General features: G+C 44.6%; 1 protein-coding gene across 2 annotated transcripts in view; it reads right to left on the reverse strand.

The window, feature by feature from the left end:
- Positions 1–2,014: 2,014 nt before the first annotated feature.
- Positions 2,015–20,671, reverse strand: part of DACH2 (dachshund family transcription factor 2) — a 280,125-nt gene continuing 261,468 nt past the window's right edge. The window contains exons 8-12 of one of the 2 annotated variants that reach the window (XM_064158956.1): positions 17,198–17,343; positions 16,518–16,665; positions 14,024–14,143; positions 11,048–11,113; positions 2,015–2,905 (exon numbers count right to left, since the gene is read on the reverse strand). In XM_064158956.1, the coding sequence (XP_064015026.1) occupies positions 2,868–2,905; positions 11,048–11,113; positions 14,024–14,143; positions 16,518–16,665; positions 17,198–17,343 (518 nt within the window). In that variant the 3' untranslated portion in view covers positions 2,015–2,867. Of the gene's footprint in view, positions 2,906–11,047; positions 11,114–13,999; positions 14,144–16,517; positions 16,666–17,197; positions 17,344–20,671 lie in introns of both variants that reach the window. The other variant, XM_064158954.1, reaches the window with a different exon arrangement.

A 20,671-nucleotide genomic window follows, 5' to 3' on the forward strand; every position in this document is an offset into this window, starting at 1 on the left:
CGAAGGCCAAATTGCTTATTGCTGTGCTCCATCCCTACGCCAGAGGGTCTGAGTTCTCCAGTGCTCTGACTGTGATGCTTAAAAAGCATCACAGACTTCATCCTCAACAAGGAATGTGGAAGCTGTAGTTGACTGTGAAAATGTGTCCTTGAAAAGTTTAGAAAGCTTACCATTGTGATTGCTGGGCTGTGCCATCAGGCAGGAACGAGCTCCTGGATTCTGCAGCTCTGAAAGCAGCACACATGGAATCACAGAGCAGAGGGTAAGTTACTTTCCTGCTCTTCATAGCTTACTTTTGGATGCAAAAGACTATTAATGCTTCCCTTAGTCTTGTCTTTGCTGACTAAACAATCCCATCTCCTCTGCTTCTGAATGACAAGATCAGCACAGACCTAGCAAACATGACATGAAAGCCATTGCCTCCTTCCCTTGCCTTTTGTGCTCAGCTGCAGTGCCTGGAATTAGATAAAGCCTCACAGGATTTTTATACTGCACAGAGGACAAAACCTCATGTGCAGTGTCAGAGCTAATCCTTGTGTGTTGGGCAGGCAAAGGATATACTGGGAAGCCCAGTACTGTAGGGGTGCCCTTGGCTGTACTGGGAAGCCCAGTGCTGCAGGAGGTGTCCATGGCCTGGTTGCAGCTGGCCAAACCTGTTGCTTTTATGTATTCTTCAACAGAAACTACTACCTCTAAGTGTACTGCTGAGGTTGAGCTGACATAGAAACCTCAGAGTCTTGGTTTGTCACTATTTATCAGGAGCTATCCAGTAAAGACTTAACAGATCCAGTCTCTGAAGTTCATCAGTTTCCTCAATCTCATTTGCCAGTACTTTGACATTTAAAACTATTCTGGGAAGGACAAATTAGAAATCAATGATCTGCTCATCAGCCTACTATCAGCATAGCCTTAAGAAATGTAGATCAGCTACTGAGGAGGGAAAGGCTAAAACAGCTTTTATGGAGACTAAGGAAAACTGCAAAAATGCTGCATTTGCACACCCTGGAATATTTGGTTCTTTAAGTCTCTAATATGCCTGATACCAGGTAACTCACCAAAGAGGTGGCTTCAAAATCTGCAGTAGACAGGAGTGACAGCAGTGCTGGTGCAGCCAGAAATGCAGCACCATTCCAAGGGCTGTTCCCAGTCTTTCATCCAAGTAACATTTGGAACAAAGGTAGTCTAACCCTCACTTCAGAATTCCAGTGGAATGGCAACTAAAATTAATAACTAGGCAAAGACAGAGTTTAAATTCAGGTTCTGCAGTGTTTACTGACATGGGAGCTTTCATGGACCTGGCAATTCCCAGTGTCCTGTTTCTTTGTATCATTCCATCTCAGACTGCTTGATCAACATCAGTGTGATGAATGCAGAGATCGCAGCCCTGGCTATAAAATCAGGTGGAGCAAACCTTGTTTGCACATTGTGAGACTATTTTGATGATTAGTCTGATCACCTGTAAAACAGAGGCCAGCCTGTCCTGAGCTGCCGCCTTGCTAAGCTGAAAGCTTTGTTAGGAATGAAAACCCAGGTGATTCTGCTCTGCTGTGTTGCAGAGCACACTGTGAAGCACACACTACCTAGTGCTAGAAAGACTGCTGAATGCCATAGACAGTAGAACACCTGATCACAGGGCAGACATTCCCCACAGAGCTGTTTAAAGGGGCATTTGCTTTTAGGTGATTTAATTCAGAGTGGTGTATGTAAACCTAAGGATGGGTGAGTTTGTACCTCTGCCTGAAAGCACAACGTGACCAGGTGATGACTGAACCCCACTTGACACAAACCAGCTCGTGCCACCTCTTCTGAGAAAGGAGTGTCTGAGCTGCACAGCTCACAATTTGGAATATAAAATAATTAGGGAGATGTTTAATACCAACCCACCCTCTTTATTAAGTCAAGTCAGTTCTTCAAGTATTTTCAGTAGTGCAAAATATTGTTTTGCAGCAGTACAGCAACTATGGGAATTCACAGTCCCCAAAAAAGGTAATAATAAAAAAAAAATCTTAAAAGATTTCCAAAGTCAAACAAAAAAAATTTTAATACTGTATTTTTAGCAAGAACATTTTTAACAAAGAATGTGTACTTTAACTTAATATGGTACAACAGAGAAACCAGACTGAAAAGTTTCCATTACCTAACACTCTACTGCATATTCATTTTTTTTGTTTTCATCTTAAAAGACCAAAGCCAAGCTGAACTGAGCATAAAAAAAAAAGCCTCCATTATAATCCTCATCTGATGTCAGCTGTTAGGGTCGAGCTCACACTTCTGAATTGGTCATCTAAGGAAAGGACAATTTTTACATCATTCTTTTAAAAAATGTACAGACATTTCTTCTTTAAAACGTAATATATATTGAGTATCTGCTTCAGTAAACAAAGCTTAATTTATAAACACAATCGAAACAGCTCCATCGTGGACAGTTTCAGTGATAAACTGGACTTGGATGATGTACAGCCAGTGAGGGCCTCAGTGGCTTCAAACCATTGTGCCATTGCTATGCAGTAATAGCTACCTCCTTAGAAAACAAAACCAAAAGAAGTTCTTTTTTTTGGGGGGGGATATTTCCTGCAATGTGCTTAAAAATACTAAAACTCCTTTCTATCTCCAGGGAGCTAAAAATGATCTGTTGCAACAGGCTTGGTTTGGTATGGTAAGCTTGTAAAAAGTCTCAGTGTTCCTCAACGCGGCAGTTTGCGAGGCAGCAGCAGTCAGCTGCTGGCAATCGTCCTTCAAGTGTCATGCTACAAATCCTCTTCCTCACACAGTACTGAAGGCATCGAAGGTTGGAAGGGTCATTTTCAGCAACTGTAGAAGTCTTCAAATAGTGGTCATTAGACAGTGGTCAGCAATCGGTGTTCCCTTCAGTACATGATGGTGGGTTTGATGTATGTCCTGTTTTCTAGAGGTAAGAAAGGAGAAGAGGTCAGCTATATAGGCTTATCCTGAACTTAGACTTAGGTGCACTTCCATACTGGTTTGTGGAGTTTCCTTCCTCAAGCCAAATGATCAGATCTAGGCCTGATATAAACTATCCATCATGCAAGGACATTTTACACCGGGAACAAGAAGCCCCTGATGAGAAAGCCCTGCAAAGCCCTTGAGAGGTCAGCATTATGCAGAGGAATGAGCTGGTCCCAGCACGCTGACCGCCATCCAACACAGTAGCACATCTGTGGCTGGGCTTAAAAACCCACCAGCCTTGTCTCTGACACTGCTTGCCAGCCAGCACCTACTGTGCAGAGGCTATAAACACTTTAACTTTGGCTTTTTCACTGAACACCCATTCTCCTTTTTTATCGTCTCTTGCAGTGTGCGCCTCTCTAAGATAGAGCCAGTAACATGGCACCATGATTGCATGCACAAAGCCTTCCAGTAGCAGGCTGCTAAAGCAGCACTGCATTGCATTAAAGCTTGCAATAGCAGTAAACCAATGTCTGTTCTTGGAAATCTCTTCTTTCATTCCTTTATGGAAACAAGCAGAAAGCCATTTAATTCCTTCTCAAAAATACTGCTGCTCACAGTACCTATCAACTGTGATTTTTCATGGTGAGCAACTTTAAACCAAGAGAACAAAAAGTAATTAAAATGCCCACAGAAACAAAAGCTAACAAGAGTCCATATTGTCCTTCATTACCCAATGCATCACGGATGCAGCCAGCTAAGCCCACACGTACTGATCTGGAAGATGATAGCAAAATGATAATATTGAGAAGCATTTTGTCTAATGCTGACATCTCCCTGCTCCTGCTTTGCATATGCCAATACTGAGCACTTGTAAGGAAGGAACAAGTATTGACCTGCCAACTGACACTGATCCTTGGAGCAATCTCAAAGTTTGCCACATTTCAATTTCAGAATGCATTTCAGCTATAATATGAGTGATTTATCATTTAGCAGTAGCTGTCAAAGTAACCTCCTAGATAAAACAAAAACATCTGGAACCATAAACAGAGGAGAGCAGTAGCTGAATTTTAATCCAAATCTGACATGTTCACTTCATTAGGAACAGGAAACAGCTAATTAGTAATTGAATGTTTCATGGTTTTAAGGAGGCTCAGACTCTCCAAAGAGAGATGATCTAATATGTATTTTGGGTGTAAACACGGATAAAGATCGGAAAAGCCAGGGACCCTGATGTCTCCTGAGGCACAGCCGGGAGCATGGGAACCTCCAAAGAGCAGACTAAAAGCAGCCTTAGCCCTTTGGCTGGTGAAACTTATTGTCCTACAGGTACTAGAGCCTGTTTAGGGGTGAGCAGAAGTGCAAACACTGAACACTGTGGGGTTGGGCTGTTTTTTGGTTTTTCTCCTTCCAATTACTAGGGAGTTGCACATGCACATGGCTTCTTCCACTTGTAGACTGCCTGCAGTAAACTACTCCTTCTGGAAAAGGTAGCCACTGCCAGAGACTGCAGGTTTGACTGCCTTCAGAAAATCCTAGGCACAGTGTTGGTAGGTGTTGCAGAAGGCTGCAGTTGTGGCACAGCGTGCTCCTGCGAGGCAACACCACAGCAGGTCTGCGTTCTTCACAGAACAGCCACAGCAACACAGGTCCTGGGCATCCAAAGCCCACCCGTCTGCTCAGCAGCCAGAGGGACAGAGGTGTCTGCCTCCTGACCCCTGCACCAGGTGGGGCTGACAGACGTGCTGGGGGCTCAGTCTGTGTACTATCAGTGGGAGCCAGCAGAAGCAAGGTCCATGACTTGCTATGAAACTGGCTGCTGGGTGTCAGCTGCACCCCTGGTAGCTTTGCTGTTCGGTGCCAAGACAGCACAGGAAGGAGCAGGACTGCACCTCCGTGGAGCTGCCCTTGGCGGCATGGCCCTCGCAGAAAGGAGGGGAGCAATCCTGCTGTGCATTCAAGAGATGAGCTGTTTATCAAAAACGGGATCAGTAACCTTTGCTTCTAAAATTCTTGGTATTTTTAGTGTATTTTAAAAAGTGTTTTTTCAGGCTAAGGTAAGAGGTGGTCACTGAGGGCACCGCAGGCTGATGGAGCGACTGTCAACTTTGAAATAAGTTTCATTTTTCCTTCCTACTCCTTTTATTTCTCAAGGGAAGTTCAAGAGAGGTATCTGGAATTACCTGTAAAAGAGAGCAAGTAAATGCCAAAGCTCAAGCACAGTGCAGCCACCCAGGAGATATTAGTGATCAGTAAACAGGAACTGTACAGCTAAATATTTCCATTTTTATAAAGCTCTCCATATTCTCCAGAAATTAAACCACTTTTGGTTGCTGTGCAATAAACTGAACTCCATGGCATTAACAACGTCACACAGCAACCACCTATGAGGAATTAAAGTGTTTGGAGCATCTGTGCTAGCACTCAGACACGAAAGACAATGCCACGTTGTCAAATCCATCTTTCTGAAGAGTGTTCACCAGCCCCTCAGTGCAGCTGACTGCAAGCCACAGACCATTTTACTGTATTATACAGCAAAGATTTGAATAAATCTGTGTGCAATAAATGTATTCTTTTATTAGGTTTATCCCTTAATCAAATATTCATTTATGTGGGCTTCATTCTATTAAAAAATGAAATGATACAAAGGTGAGCAAAAGCCGAGATTTACAGTAGTTTAAAGCCTAATCTCATTCTCTAGGGGTAATATTGACAATATAAAAACTGTATAAATGATATTCCCTAACACTAAAATATGCTTATGAGCCCCCTGTGCATGTTCTGCTGCTTTACAACCTACAGTGAAATGCATGACTGGCTTAATAAGGAAGACATTTAGAAAGGATTCTTTTCCCTTCAGAATGTTTAAGGCAAGTAAAGATCTCACAGTTTCTGTGAGTCACAGCCTGGGCTGATAACTGCAATTTCCCCTCAGGATGGTGTTCCCTGAGCCCTTACTCCAGGGTGTACGTTCACCTCTGGCACTCTCCTTTAGCAACAGTATCATTGTTTGTCTTTCAAGGTTTTAATGTGTACAAGGGACAGCTCCAAGAGCAGCGATTGTCATCTGCACCTTTAGTCACCTTTTTTCCCCGCTTTTCTCTTTTTTTTTTCCAGCCTTCTGAATACCTCTCAATCTCCTGGATCCTTTGTGAGCCTCTAAGGAGTATCTTTAAGTCAGGAACTCAGCTGTACTTCCATTCAAGTGCTTTAACCCAAAACTTCCATGTGTGCCGTCATAATTTGTGTCAGCAAATGCACCCCAGTAATGCTGATGGCAAACCCAGCCCAGGCAGGGCAGCGGCAGGACGCAGCCTCGGTGAGCCGGCACAGCTCCAGCGCGGGAGTGTGCAGGTAACACTTGCCACTAGACTGGGGAGAAAGTCACTCAGGGAGCTGCTGCTTTTGGGGTTTCTCCCTGACTCATGCTTTGGTCTGCTGAGTGGGCTCTGTCAGGTATTTCCACATCCATATTAGAAACTTGTGCACAAAATAGGATTCCTAACAAGTCACAACAGCCAAGGGCAAGGCTGTGCTCACTGAATACAAACTCTGCAGATGCTGGGTCGCTGCTGTCAGTTTGAGCAGACAGGGAGATAACAGTGCCTCCTGTTTAGGAAACAGGCAAGCCACTGACACTGAGTTATTGAATAAATGTTCTAGCCACTCTAAGAGTAGAAAGGTACAGACCTTCACACTCAGCCTCCTGGGGAAACTTTTACCTACCTCTTGTTTCACAAACTCTCAGCTTCCTCCCTCATAGGTGTGTGTGCTTACAGAGGGATATAACAGTGCTGCATACCAGAAGCAGAAATAGCACTGGGATTAAGATCAGCAGTCCAGCCTGCGTTCGTGGCAGGAGCAGGTGAGCCCCAAGTCAGCCAGAGCAGTAGCCTCATGGGCAGTTACTGGAGAGGCCCCTTCCCAACCTCAACTGGCACTGAGAGGGCTTTCAGCACCTACAGGGCTGTGCCAGCCTGGTGACTGCACACAGCCTTCAGGGGAGTGTTTCTAGAAACACTGCCCCATGACACAACACAAAGGAACTACCAGAGGCTTAATAATCCAAAGCAGGGGACACTCTAGGGACAGAGCATGGCTTGGACAGCAGGAAGGAGAAAAGGCCTAAGACTGAAAGGAGGAAGATAACAGACCTTGCTCCCCAGGAAGAAGTACCAGGCTTCTGTTTAGTCTCAAGAGTTTCTAATTCCAAGGTTCTGGTAAATTCTTACATGAAAGTGTAAGTGCTTGAGCATTTGTTCTTTCTATAAAAGAAGGTCCAAGACAATAGCACTGCAGCTGGGAAACACTGAATTTGCCCCTTACAATTGCAGTGTACCCTGAAATTCTATGGAGTGGCTGCTTTCAGTGGACTGCAGCACTTGGAGGTACAGTTTGATAGGGTAACAAATAAATCTCTCAAAAACAGCACCCCTCTCTTCCCTGTCCCACTTTCACCAGAGGCTGGATTTGAAAACTGCCAGGTTATACCAGAATACTGGAAAAATACAGTGCAGTTGCTCTGAACAGTGAAAACCAAAAGATCCTCCAGACTTCAGCAGTCCTTCCTCTTTGGCAAATGGATAAAAAGAAGAAGCTTTCTGCAGTAACCGAAAGTTTTAGTGCTAAATCTCTGCCAGGTTACGTCACAAACAAAACCAGCAGCAGCCCTGGGTCAGGCTCCTGGTGCAGGCAGTACTTGTGTTTCCTCTGAACCATGTCTTCTCCCCAGAAAAGTCCATCTGCCTAGGCTGCTGCTTCCTTCTTGGAACAGAGTCTTTCATTTTTTGTAAGCTGTTACCATCCAGTCTTATGGTAAGCTCTATTTTTAAGGATTTTAAGATAACATTGCTTTGCTGATCGCTCCAATATCCCCTAACAATGAAATATAGTAATACAAAAGTTAACTAAGGTATAAACATGCAAAAGGAGAAGTCTCCCTGTGATCATAAACTGATGTTATTTTCTGTTCAGCAGTTCATGTTACTGCTGTTCATGCTAATTAATTAAAGGAGCTGTTGCTGTAATGTGCAAACAGGGAATCTGAGAAACTGAGAGGGCTTTTAGGTCTCAGAGTGAAGTTAAGTCAATCTGGGCACAGGCAATCAAATGTAATGAAATCACTTGTCAGTGCTAAGCTTGCAAAAACTGTGAAGTTTGACTAGGGAGTAAAAGGATTATAATTAGATTTCCAATAGGATAATAACTAAATGGCAGAAAGCAGTAAAGAGAAAATATTACTTTGTTAGCTAATGGTGCTGCTGTTCGGGTTTAGTTTTTATCAGCACACTTGTAGTTGTGCTAATTTAATTTGCTTTTATCAGCAAAAATGCACCACTCCAATGGTACTTGAATGTCATTTGCAAAAATCATTGATCTGAAGGTGCACTTAATGACACCCAGTATGTTTATTTTATGTGAAGTGGAGATTGGCTGATGAAATGGTTGATGCACTATCTTGCTGGCCCACAAGTGAGTTATGGAAGCAAGACCAGAAGGAGATCTGTGTGCATGCAGCACCTTCTCCTGTGCCACTCAGCTGTGCAGGAGGCTTCAGGAGTACAGCAGCTATTTGCTTCCCATGTTGTCAGCTAAAAAGCTCGTTGGCTCAAGCTGTGCTGGGCTAGAAGATCAGGTATGCAGAGGATGAAGGTACTGGACTGTGGAGTTCACAGAAGTTCCAAGTCTGTACAGAATCTCCATTCCATTAATAGAAAAAGCAGAGGGAAAAGGAGTCAGCTAAACAGGAAAGATTTATAATGCAGACCAGAATCCCTGTATAGGAACAGCTTGTGTTAGTAAAATCATTTTAAGAAATAAGCATAAAATATGATGTGACTTAATGACTCTGAAAGGTGGTTCTGAAGTATTTCTGTAATTTCCTTTAAACCATCTTAAGGAGGTAGCAGCAATGCAACTAATTGAATTTCAAAGGGAAGGCACTATGTGAATGATAGATTTCTGTCCAGCAGAGCTATTGACAACAGAAAAAGAAAGGTCTGCATTGATGCTAAAGCTTTCTCTTCTGTGCAGGAGAGAGAGATTTTGGAAGCCAGGAAAGAGCTTGCTATTAGAGATGTGTTTTGACCCTTCCTTCTCCCAGGGTGCAAAAAACAAAGGCAGCAAATGAAGGGGGGCAGTGAGAGAGTGTGCTCCAATTGTTAGAGGCAGCAGGGCAAGAGTAGCTGTCAAGAGCAAGAACTGTAATCAAAGGATAAGAATCAAAAAGATATTACAGTATCAGCACAAATAAAAATGGGAGTGATGGTGCTACGGGACAGGAACACCTTGAAATCTAAACAAGCTCTACAGAGAGCTCGTCAGAGGCCTTTTTATCAGCTGAGAGTGCTTAGTGGAAGCCAACTAAACTCATGGCATGTTTCTATGTGAAGAGCATTACCACACTGAACCCAGCACAGGTCACCATTGCTGTGGTGAAGAAAAGAGATGTTTTGCCATCGAGCAGTACAGGACAGCTTACAACTACTGCACAAGACATGCTTGGTTTACACAGAGGAGCACCAAGCCAGGGACACTGAACACAGTGGAACTTTTTGCTCATAACCTGAACAAAAACTGCACAATCCAAAACCTCTTAAAACTAAATAATGCTGTAGTTGGGATCAGATGGAAAACCCAAACACCACCACCACCAAAACCTAAGCTGAAATACAATTCATAAAATCATGAGGTTTTCTGGTGTGTCAACAGACTACAGGAAGTGCCAGAAAGTTCTCCTCCCAGCAAGCAAAGGGTTGTTGGAAGTGGCTATGCATCACTTTCCCCACTGTCCTTTATAATCGTTCTTGACAGTAAGACACAGATGAGCCAACTGTAACTTCTCTTCTTCAACTGAGAACTGAACTTCCCTTTTTCACCAGATTCTGTCCATATCTCAGAATCTTTCTGGAAGAGCACTGAGCACTCAGCAGGCATTATCACTAGATCAGAAACATAAGGAAATGTAACCATATGTCTCTCCCAGGTGCTAGTCCAGTATTTTGGTGAAGACGATTTTGCAGCTGCAGTACACAGAGCACAAATCTACTCATGTGTACATACATGCCCCCTGTGTTGTGTGTGCATCCTGATCAAGCTGTGATTCTCTGTAATGCAGAGCATACAAATCTACAATCACAGGAAGAGGCGGCACCAAAGTATCTGAAAGCTTTTGTGTACAGACAACAGATGGATGACAGCTGCCTACCAGAGGTATGCAAAGTCAAGCTTGAACAGTTGAGAAATGCTCCAAGTGGTGTTGGTACTTAAAGCTGCCCTGCAGCCCCTCTGCCAGCTCTGCTGAAGGGTCCTGAGTTACCAGACAGGTTATTTTGGCGCCTTACCACTGCATGAATCAGGAGAAAGGGTGGAAGGGCTGTAAGCAGAAACAGTTACAGGGGAACAGGCAGTTGTCTCCAGGCTGCTCAGGAAGCCAGTGGAGAATCGAATGGTGTCGTGACCATGGCACGAGACTGAAGGGAGGCAAGGGCTGGTTTTGCAGAAGAGCTACATACCTGGACTTTCTCCACAGGCAGAGAATTTCCATTTTCAAACTGCTCAAACCAAATTACCAAATTGCTCAAACTATGCATTTTCTGTGTCTCTCAAACAGGCACTGAAGATAACCTTTCAGCTCCCACAGACAGTGGTCACATCACTTCCTGCCCAGGCCGACAGCCAGAGTGCACCAGAATAATCTCTTTGGGAAGCCCTGAGACAATGCTCTGATGTTGCTACTCACAGCAGTCACCACACAGCTCTGTGTATCTGCTTGTAACGTGAACATGGCTTTCCTTGGCCACTGCAGTCCCTGTGTTCTTTGAAAACATCTCTGATCATGATAGGTAAGTAAGAGTTGAACTAAACTGCTATAGCAAGATAAACCCTGTGTAAAATTACTGTTGTACTAAGCAAATGTATCTGAGAGCTCAACAGGAGTTTTCTACATTTTAACTGAAAAAAGTTTCATTTCCTGTCTTGCAAAGAACAGATCTTTCAAAGGCACTGAACATGCAAACAGAATGAAGTGTGCAGTTATCTTACAGCAAGAAAACCGAGAGACAGAGGCAACAACTACCCTGCATTTCATTTACATTTGAACACTGCAAAGCTCTGTGGCAGGCTGTGGTACATACTGCACCTTGCATTGCTGCGCTGTCATGCTGGGTTCCGTTGTGTTCTATTTCCATATCTGGGATTCCAGCATCTGAAAGATGTGACACTGAAGATTAATTCAGTCCCCTTTGTCCTTCTCTCATGCATCTTTAGAAAAATATTTATAGCAAATGAGGGTGATCTCCAAGTTACAAGGTCTTGCACAAAACATTTGGTCTTCATAGAATTCTCAGTAGTAAATTGTATCCAAGATGTGCAAACATTACTGGTCTCACAGTGAATTATTTTTAACGTGCCTCACATTTGTCTGGCAATCAGATAATAACCAACACATGACACTATTGTGGCTGCAAAATCCTTTAGGAGACATATGCAAGGGAAAAGTTGCAATCAAACTGTGACAATATTAACATGAACTCTCCAAGCCACCTACCTGCAAAGCACCAAAGAATACAGGCACTGGCACCCTAGTGGCAGGACTTAGGCTGTGCAACCTGCACTGAAGGCTCAGCTCAGGATGTTGTCAGCTATGTTTCATCACCCAAACCATGCCTACAGCTGAGGGGATCTGAAACACTTCCAGAGTTCTGAGGAGACCTTTCCAAAATGGACTGGGCTCTGATTTCCAAGTTGGGGAAGCCTCATAGTGATCTGCACTTCTGAACTATTTAATCTCACATTGATAATGCCTCTGCATGCGGAGTCCTTCAGGGTGGGGGCTCCAACACCCCAGGGTGTTGCGATAACAGATGCCATTATCCACCTTGTGCCAACAAGGATTAGCATGAAGGGTATGCGATTTGAATCCATGGCACCTCAGAGCCCACAGAAACAGCTGCTTGCCTTGGCATACAGCACTGAGATTACAGCAAGAAAACTCCCACACCTGAGAGGGAGCCGTGGATATGATTTTGGAGTTTCTCTGCATAGGAGCACCCAGTGAACAACTGCTCCCTTGCCACTCAGGTCACTGGAGCTGGGGTGCTGGTATTCAGTGTGGAGGTGACATTTTGCTGGTCACCCTGCAGCCCAACCAGACTGTGTCAAAGCAGGGCAGGCCTGTCACTGCAGCCCACAGGCAGGAGAATACCGTGAGTCATGTGCCAGTGAAATAGCTGAGCTGTGTGTAGAGCCCCAGAAGTATTTATGATTTTAAAAGTATTTTCACATGTACAGTTTTTTTCTTCTCAAATGCCAAGTGACTGCTCTGACACAGGAGTTCAGATTCCAGTTTGCAGGAAAGTTCAGGGCACTGATCCATTAATCTAAAAGGGCTCTTTTTTCTCAGTCCTGCTGTCTATAGGTAGAATGACAAAGTCATCTGTACCTAATAACAGCATCTGCTGAACGAGACAGACTGTCAGAGTGAAACTGAGAATACTCAGAATAGCCCCTCACATTTCGTTGTCATAAAATTGTACCTGCAATTAAATTGTGGATTAAGATGCTAATGAGCTACCTGATTTGCATGTGCAATCAGATTAGCATGTAAATATCAGCTTCTTGCAGGCACTAACATATATATGACTACCTGAGTGTGCCTGCAAATCAAACCGTTAGCAGGCAGGCCCGCACCGGCAGATGCAAGGCTCTGTTAATCACATTGCTCGCGTGCTGCTTCCCTTTAATTTGTGGCCTCCAGAACTGCTGAGTGCTCCTAACTGTGTGAGTGGCTGGGGCTTACCAGAGATGGCAGGATCTGGGTGCAGGGCCTTACAGAACATCAGGATTTCAGTTTTACTCTGACATTCCTCTCTAGGAGTTGCCTGTCCACATGGGACCCCATTTGGGCGTTTTTTTGACCCAGTGGAGACGGCAGGAAAGCTTTCTGCTGGCTCAGTCCATCCACTCTCCCTTGGGCCATTGTCCCTCATGACAGTAGAACTGCAAGCTGTATATCTATGCCTGAATCACCCCTGCTCACTGTCAGAGCACCAGCAAAGCCAGCCAGCTCCTGGTTACAGTGATATGCTGGACTATAAAACCCAGCAGATGAGAATACCTCTGAAAGATGTTGCTCTCCTACTTACAGAGTTTATGTCTTGTAGGTGCTCTAGATAAATCACAGCTCACAGTCCATCACTGAGTGGAGCAATGGCAGTTCACACAGACAGGCCTGCCCTAACCTTAAAAAACACAACTGAGAACTCAAGACAAGCTAAACTCATCATTTTCACTCAGCAGTTCAGGCAGTTTTTGCAGTCTGCTTGTGTCACAATGGCTCAGTTGCTAGCAGGGCCCAAAGCAGGCAGCACAAAGTTCATGTGAAGGCTACAGGACATGCAAAGGCAGCTGAGCCTGGACGTGACTCTGACTTGTGGCCTCTGCAGAGACTTTGGGGTAGAGAAGCACAGGCTAAATGCTACAGACCCTGAACTGGACTCAACTAGCTTCTATCTTGAAGAGTCAAACCAAAGCTCTTCACTTTGCCCTCAATCACATGAAGCAGGCAAAGCAAGTAAGTCCTCCCACCACCCAAAACTCAATCACCCTTTTCATAGGCGTTACCGATTTACTGTTGTTTCACAGCAGTACCTGGGAACCACCCAAGCTGCAGTCAGCCCTGAAAGCTGCCACACCTTCTTAACAAACTTGATAAGTGCTAGGGCTGAGCCGGCTTCAGCCAAACGGCTTTTGAAATGAGACTCAGCCGCTCTGAAACTGAATCTGCTGCAAGAGGAGAGTTCAGAGAACCTTACAGGAACCAAATTTCACATTGTCTTAGCTGGCACTGTACCAGATTTCTCTGGTAATGTATCCAGCATTTCTTGTCATGCCTGTGTAAACTGCTCTGGTTCTCTGCCTGCAGACTTACTTATGTTTTTAAATTCATGACCCAGAGCACATGGCCTGAAATAGATTTCTAATTATTTCAGGAAAGGGGGTTCAGGCTGGAACTTGCTCTGTGCATCGCCTGTGTTTTCACTCAGTTAAACATGATTTTAAGCTAACTGTGAAAGGCCAACTCAGACATTACCATTTAACATCCTGAGACCGTCACCTGATGTGGCCTGTTTAAGCGCCTGTTCCACTTGTTCTCTCCTCTTGGATTCAAATTCCAAAGCCTCCTGCAATTTTCTCTTTGCCTTCTTTTCTTTCTTCAAGCGTTTCTGAATTGTTGCTGAAATGTAAATAGTAAGAATAGCTCTTAGAGCACAATTAATGTATCATGGAGACAGTAAAGGTGTTTATGTTCAATGGCCCAGTTCTAGCACTAGAGAACAATTTCAAATAGGCACGAATCTGGTATGAAACAAAACACAAAACCACTCCAGGCAGCTCTGACTTTCTACAGTAAAGGTGTGCATGTGGCCATGACCTAGACACCTCTGAGGATACTGAGCACTGGTGAGCAGCTAGCAAAGCCTGTGGATGGCTTGGTGGTTTGGTTGACCGTGTGATGCAGGCACTGCGTTATGTGTTGTCTGCTCACAGGGAGGTTAAGTTCTGATTTATAGAATCATAGAATGGTTTAGGTTGGAAAGGACCTCAAAGCTCATCCAGGTCGCTCAAGGCCTCATCCAACCTGGCCTTGAACACCTCCAGGGAGGAAGCATCCACAACCTCCCTGGGCAACCCATGCCAGTGTTTCACCACCCTCACTGTAAAGAACTTCTTCCTAACATCCAGTTTAATTGTCCCCTCTTCAAGCTTAAACCCATTACCCCTTGTCCTGTCATTACAAAACCTTGTCAATAGTCCCTCCCCAGCCTTCCTGTAGGTCCCCTTCAGATACTGAAGGCTTTGGGGAGACCTTCTCCAGGCTGAAGAACCCCAACTCTTGTAGCCTGTTCTCATAGCAGAGCTCATCCAGCCCTCTGAGCATCTTCACAGCCTCCCCTGGACTGGCTCAAACAGTTCCATCTCCTTTTTGTGCTGGGGGCTCCAGAACTGCACACAGGGCTCCAGGTGAGGTCTCAGGAGAGCAGAGCAAAGGGGCAGAATCCCCTCCCTTGCCCTGCTGGCCACACTGCTCTTGCTGCAGCCCAGCACAGGGTTGTGTCTGGGCTGCACTCACTCTGCAGGCTCCTGCTCCTCAGGGCTGCTCTCAGCCATTCACTCCCCCAGGTCCTGCTCCTCAGGGCTGCTCTCAGCCATTCACCACTTGGCCTGTATCTCTGCTTGGATTGTGCCCACTCAGGTGCAGGACCTTACACTTGGCCTTGCTGAATGTCATGATGTTGGCGTGGGCCCACCTCTCCAGCCTGTCCAGGTCCCTCTTGATGGCATTCCTACCCTCTAGCAAGTTGACTGTGCCACGCAGCTTGGTGCCATCTGCAAACCTCCTGAGGGTGCACTCGCTGTGTCTGTCCATATCACTGACCAAGATGTTAAAACAGCAGTGGTCCCAGCACTGACCCCCGGGGGGATGCCACTTGGCACTGGTCTCCAGGTGGACATTGTGCCCTTGATCACCACTCTCTGTGTGTAATGTAGAGAGATGCAGCATCTCACCCATACTCAGACTGGGGGGATGCAACCTTTTGAACACTCAGAGCAAGGTAACAACTTCAGCAGCATTTACTGACCCTGTACAATTCCACTTGTGACCGTGGCCCTTCTTTTTTGCTTCTTACTTGGTGCTGCAGGCAGCTCTGCTCTACACACTTAACGTCAGCTCAAAATGCACTGAAGATAGTACTTGGCACCTACATTTTTGATCTTATCTAGGCTATCTTTGTCATTTCATGGATGTACTCTAGAAGTGGCTTTTGGCACAGCACAGTGCTCTCCCTCTCCTTCAGATGCAGATCTGAGCTTTAAAAAGAATGCTGCCTCCCTTGCAGTACCACAGCACAAAATTCAGATTTACCAACTTAATTGCCTGTTATTATCAAAAGCTTCTAAACAGTCATGGGTTTGTCTTCGGAGGCTCCATATGGGGAGTGCTGGTCTACCTCCCTCTCCTGATGGAAAAAAAAAGAAATTATCTAGGGTTGTTAGCTTCAGATCTTGCACTTCAGCAGACAATCTCTTGTAGCTTCTCTACTGAAGTTCTCCACAAGAAAAAGCAGCTGCCTAGCACCTAAACCACAGAAATGTGGGCCAGTCATGAAAAACAAATCACCTAAATACTCACATTACAGCATCTTTCTCACAGTGAGACTGATTCTGAGTGCTTGAGGATAAGAGCAGAAAACAAAAGGAATTCAAACTGTCAGATGAAGAAATCAGGCTGGGAGTACAGAGGCAGAGGGCTAAAGATGCAGGTGAGAGCCATGAAACCCATCCGCTCTCCCCCACGCAACCTGCCCAAACTCTCTGTGGCCAGCTGCCCTCCAGGAACTGATCAGTCAGTGCTCTGTCTGCTGGGCGAGCACTGTGCTTCCTTCTGTTTTGATTAGATCTGAATCTTCCATTACCAGCTCAGGGCTGCTGCTGCACTGCACTGAGCTGTGAATGGCAGCTGACGCCAAGTCCTCACAGCTCCAGCTGGAAATGCCAAAGGCTCATGTGTTGAATAGATAGCTAAACTCCATTTTTCAGTCACTCACCTCTGCTTTGCAGCTCAGCTGTAAGTTGCCTTTCCAAGCTCTCTCTGAGTTCTCTCTCTCTACAAAGTTCCATCTTTAACTCTTTCTTTTCCTGCTGTATCTGCTTTTCCTGGACTCTGGCGTTGTCCACAGCCACTTTCAGTAGGCCCTGAAACACAGGCAAATGTACGATACGAACACAGCAGCTCGCTTCAGCTGTGCCAACATTAACCCACTTGTTTCTCTCACACCCTCTAGGAAAACAGAAAACAAATGAAAAGGAGGAACCTAGGGACTGGGACTTGACTGGGCCTTTGAAGTAGCTAGTTGTTATACAGGAGCAGTTGTGTGGCAAGGAATCACTCAGTGCAACTTCTGCTCATTCCCCCTGCTGCTGTGGTTGATTACAAACAGAATGCCACAGCGCTGCTGACCTCAGCCAACGGCAGGGAGAAGCAAAGGAGAAGTCATGAGGCTGGTGAATTTTAATGTGACCATGACTGCCAACTAGGAAGTCAAACAGACAAGGGAATAAACCCTTTCAACATCAGTAATGCCAGACAGGGGGAACCTCAGCATTACATTAAAGAAAAGAAATGAGAACTGCAGATACAAAATAGTTTCTGAAGCGTTTTAAAGAGACTGAGAAAGGAACACATTTTATCTAGCATGACACAGCCTGGCCCCACAGAGTAATTTACCTGGATGTTGGTTAATAGTGTTTCTACTGATGAAAGGCCATCAGCAAAGAGAAATGGCGCCGGAAATCCAGGAGGCAAGGCCTGTCCAGCCAGTTGGACTTTATCTAAGGTTGGTTTCATTATTGGAATGGCAATTTGGACCTCTTCTGTAAAGACAGGTTTAAAAGCATCATCGGAAAGCACTGGAGATACAGATCAATGTAATTTTTAGAGACTGGCACTGTGCTTACCTGCAAGTCAAAATACAAGTGCATTAACACACCTGACATCATGGCTTCAGTCTTCAGGCAGCTGTGGCTGCCACCCAGGGCAGTTTGCAAACAGCAGAGCACAGTAATACATAGCCTGAAGCCAATAACACAGCAGTAGCAGACCCTTACAGCTCAGGTCCCACAGAACTGTACCAGAGGATTACGACAGTATTACGCAGGTCATTAAACCTGAATGGACTCTCTCAGTTCTATCACGTTTGCCACTCTGTGCTGTGCATTTTTTTGTGGCTATAACCTTGACAAAATTCTAATCAAGACGTGTATCACAGCTCTTTATTCCTCTAACGTTACCCTTCCTGCACTCAGCAGTAAATGATCTCCACTGAGTCATTCCCTCCTGCTTAGCTAGCACCAACTCCATGTTGTCAGTGAAGTGTCAGAGCAAGTCCCCTTAACAAGTACCTTGCTACTGTCAGCCTTTCTAGTTCCAGGCAGCAGCCCAACCTGCCTTGCTGAGTGATCTCTGCCCCAGGTTTAGCGAGCACAGGGAGGGTGGCAGGGGTCAGAGGAGCGGCCGCAGAGGAGATGTGCCCCAGCTCCAGCCTCTCTGCTGTGATTTACTGCACAGGAGGAGATTGATGCAGCTCTTACAAATTGTAAGAGTGGGCCCTGGTCACTTCCCCTTCACTCCTTGTTTCAAATAGATCATCTTGGTAGAGCTCAAGCTGTGCAGAGGCAGTAGGAATGTGTGGCCAGGAGCAAATAACATTAGTTGTTGTTTTTCAAACCATTTGGTGATGAATCAGCACTGCCACCAATGAATTCACATTTTTAACAGGGTAACGTAAACATATTTTAGGTTAGTAAATACAGCTCCTCCTCTCGGATCCCTTGAGTACTTCTTCCCTGCATATTCATCTTAGACATCAACTTAATCGTTGGGAAAAAAATCATTTCAAAAATTAAAACCTAGCAGCCTTCGAAGCCAAACTCTGCACACTTCTCTGAAATATTAAAAACTATTTCTCTCTACTATTCCCAGGAAGTTTGTTCCTGCACTTGCAGAAATCATGATGAGTACCACCTCAGCAATAGCTTTCATTAAGCTCACAATTAACACATTGACCATAGGTTCACCACGCATGGGCTTTCGAGGGGCAGCTGCACAGCCAGTCCTGATACTTTCATTTGTCAAGGGTCCTGGTCACATTAAAGCCAAGAGTTACAGTGAGTCCATACCATATTCAGAAGGCCTCCATCTCCCACCTCGGTTATTTAGCCAAAACCACAACTCAGACAGAACCTGACAGCCACAAATTAAATCACAGCAGTGCTATTATCCAGTTTAACAAACTCCAGCAGCATCTCCTGAGCTCTTTTTGCCGTGTCTTAAAAACACACCTACTGACAGCCAAGCAGGAGAGCAGTTCTCAGGTAGCCTTTGAAAGCTCTGTTTAGGGAGTATCTGGCTTGCACCGTGTGAGTTCATTAAATAGAACATCTCCATAATGAGTCCTCAGGACTGGTAACAGCAAAGGCAGGAACCTCCACACACTTCTGTAGCTATCATTTTTAGAGCTGTGTTCCTGTAATTTACCAACTGATGCATTTAAAAAAGCCCCACAACTCTGGTGGCATGCTTTGAGCTCAGTGTTCCTGCTGATTCAGACACACCATTGCTCATACTCAAATCTCTTCTCTCACGGGCAGAATTTTCAAAATAAACTGCTCAGTTGTTGCACAGAAATAACACCTAAGTCACACAAAGACTCTAAAGAGAAGTGGCATTTGAAGAGGAAAGTAATCCATGAAGTGTGCATAACAAAACTATAGCTGCTTTAAAGTCTCTAGAAATCCCTCCTATTTGGAGATGAAAGTAATAACATTAAATTGGCTGAAAGGAAAATTACTATTGACTGTGAAGACAGGCTGCATGCTCTGTGGTTTGTAATGTTACTGTACAGCAGATTGAAGTTTCAAAATAGTATTACTCTTCTTTAAAGAGATAGACATGGCTAAATTAGGTGCTGCTTGCTGCAGTGAGGATCAAATGCAAAAAGAATCATATTTCATCAGACCTAGTCAACACCAGGAAAATAAATAGAAATATAAGAGGTATGCAGGCAATGATTCATTTTGATAATCTGGCCCAAGAGAGACACATAGAGACAGCACACAGATCTAAGCTTCTACCGAAAGACAAATAGGACACAGAGGGTGGGAATTGGGATGACAGTGTAGCAGAGGTCACATCGATTTTCAGCAGCAGTTTTCACACAGATGAGATAACCCTGGACTCTATTTGGCCCATTGTTCATATCCTACCTGTCCCAGAAGCAATAAATTTCCAAGTCCCAGAAAAAGGGCAGTAAAGAAGAAGGATTCTACTTATGACTTCTTATGATTAAGTTTTTGTGCTAACCAAACATGCTTTGCAGACCAAGGTCACATTGCATGTTAAAGTCTGTAATAGCTGAAAACTCGAAGCAGCATATTATGTTTTAGCCTATATGGGTGGAAGCTGTCAAACCATTCATCATTTTTTTTCTCTGATTGAAATCACACTCTGCAAAGATGAATGATAAATGCATTAGAAATCTATTTCAGTCTTGTAATAGGTCTTCACATCTGAATGGTGTCTACATCTCGCCCGTATTCTGAGCAAGTGCACAGTTAGGCAGGAATTTATTAGCTAGACTTGAGGAATCGTAATTGGTAAAGCAATTAAAAGTGGCATGTGTTGGAAGCATTTGCTGTGGACTGTATCAAACACATCTCTTTAATAGAAGGGGGGGAAAGATGTTGATATAAGCATTTTCATTTTAAAGAACACTAAAAATGTAACTGCTGGAAGCTGCACTCGCACATGCAGTACAACAGAATAAGCAAGAAATAAAGCTAGGACAACTACAACCTAAGCAAGGACACAAGTAACCTTTCTCTTCATTGAAGCAAAGTGGGAGCTACTTTTATCAAGCTCGTTTGCTACACCTGCCAGGCGGCACAGTGGCATTCAGCAATCCCTTTGGAGGACTGGAGTGCAGTCTTTAATTTCTAGCTGGCATCCAGGTGAATGGATGAAAAAAAGAATTGTATTGCAGAGACAAGAACTACACAGCAAATACCCACAGTGAGTGGGAAATGAGCTTGGGAAAGCACAAGGAAATCTGCTAGAAAGTGCTGCTTGTTCTTAATTCAGTATACTGAAGTGTTTTGTTCTCTGTCTTCTGCCTAAGTTGCAGAAATAGGGATTGGAAAATGA

This window comes from Pogoniulus pusillus, chromosome 19 (assembly GCF_015220805.1).
Source record: "Pogoniulus pusillus isolate bPogPus1 chromosome 19, bPogPus1.pri, whole genome shotgun sequence".
In the NCBI taxonomy this organism is placed as follows: domain Eukaryota; kingdom Metazoa; phylum Chordata; class Aves; order Piciformes; family Lybiidae; genus Pogoniulus; species Pogoniulus pusillus.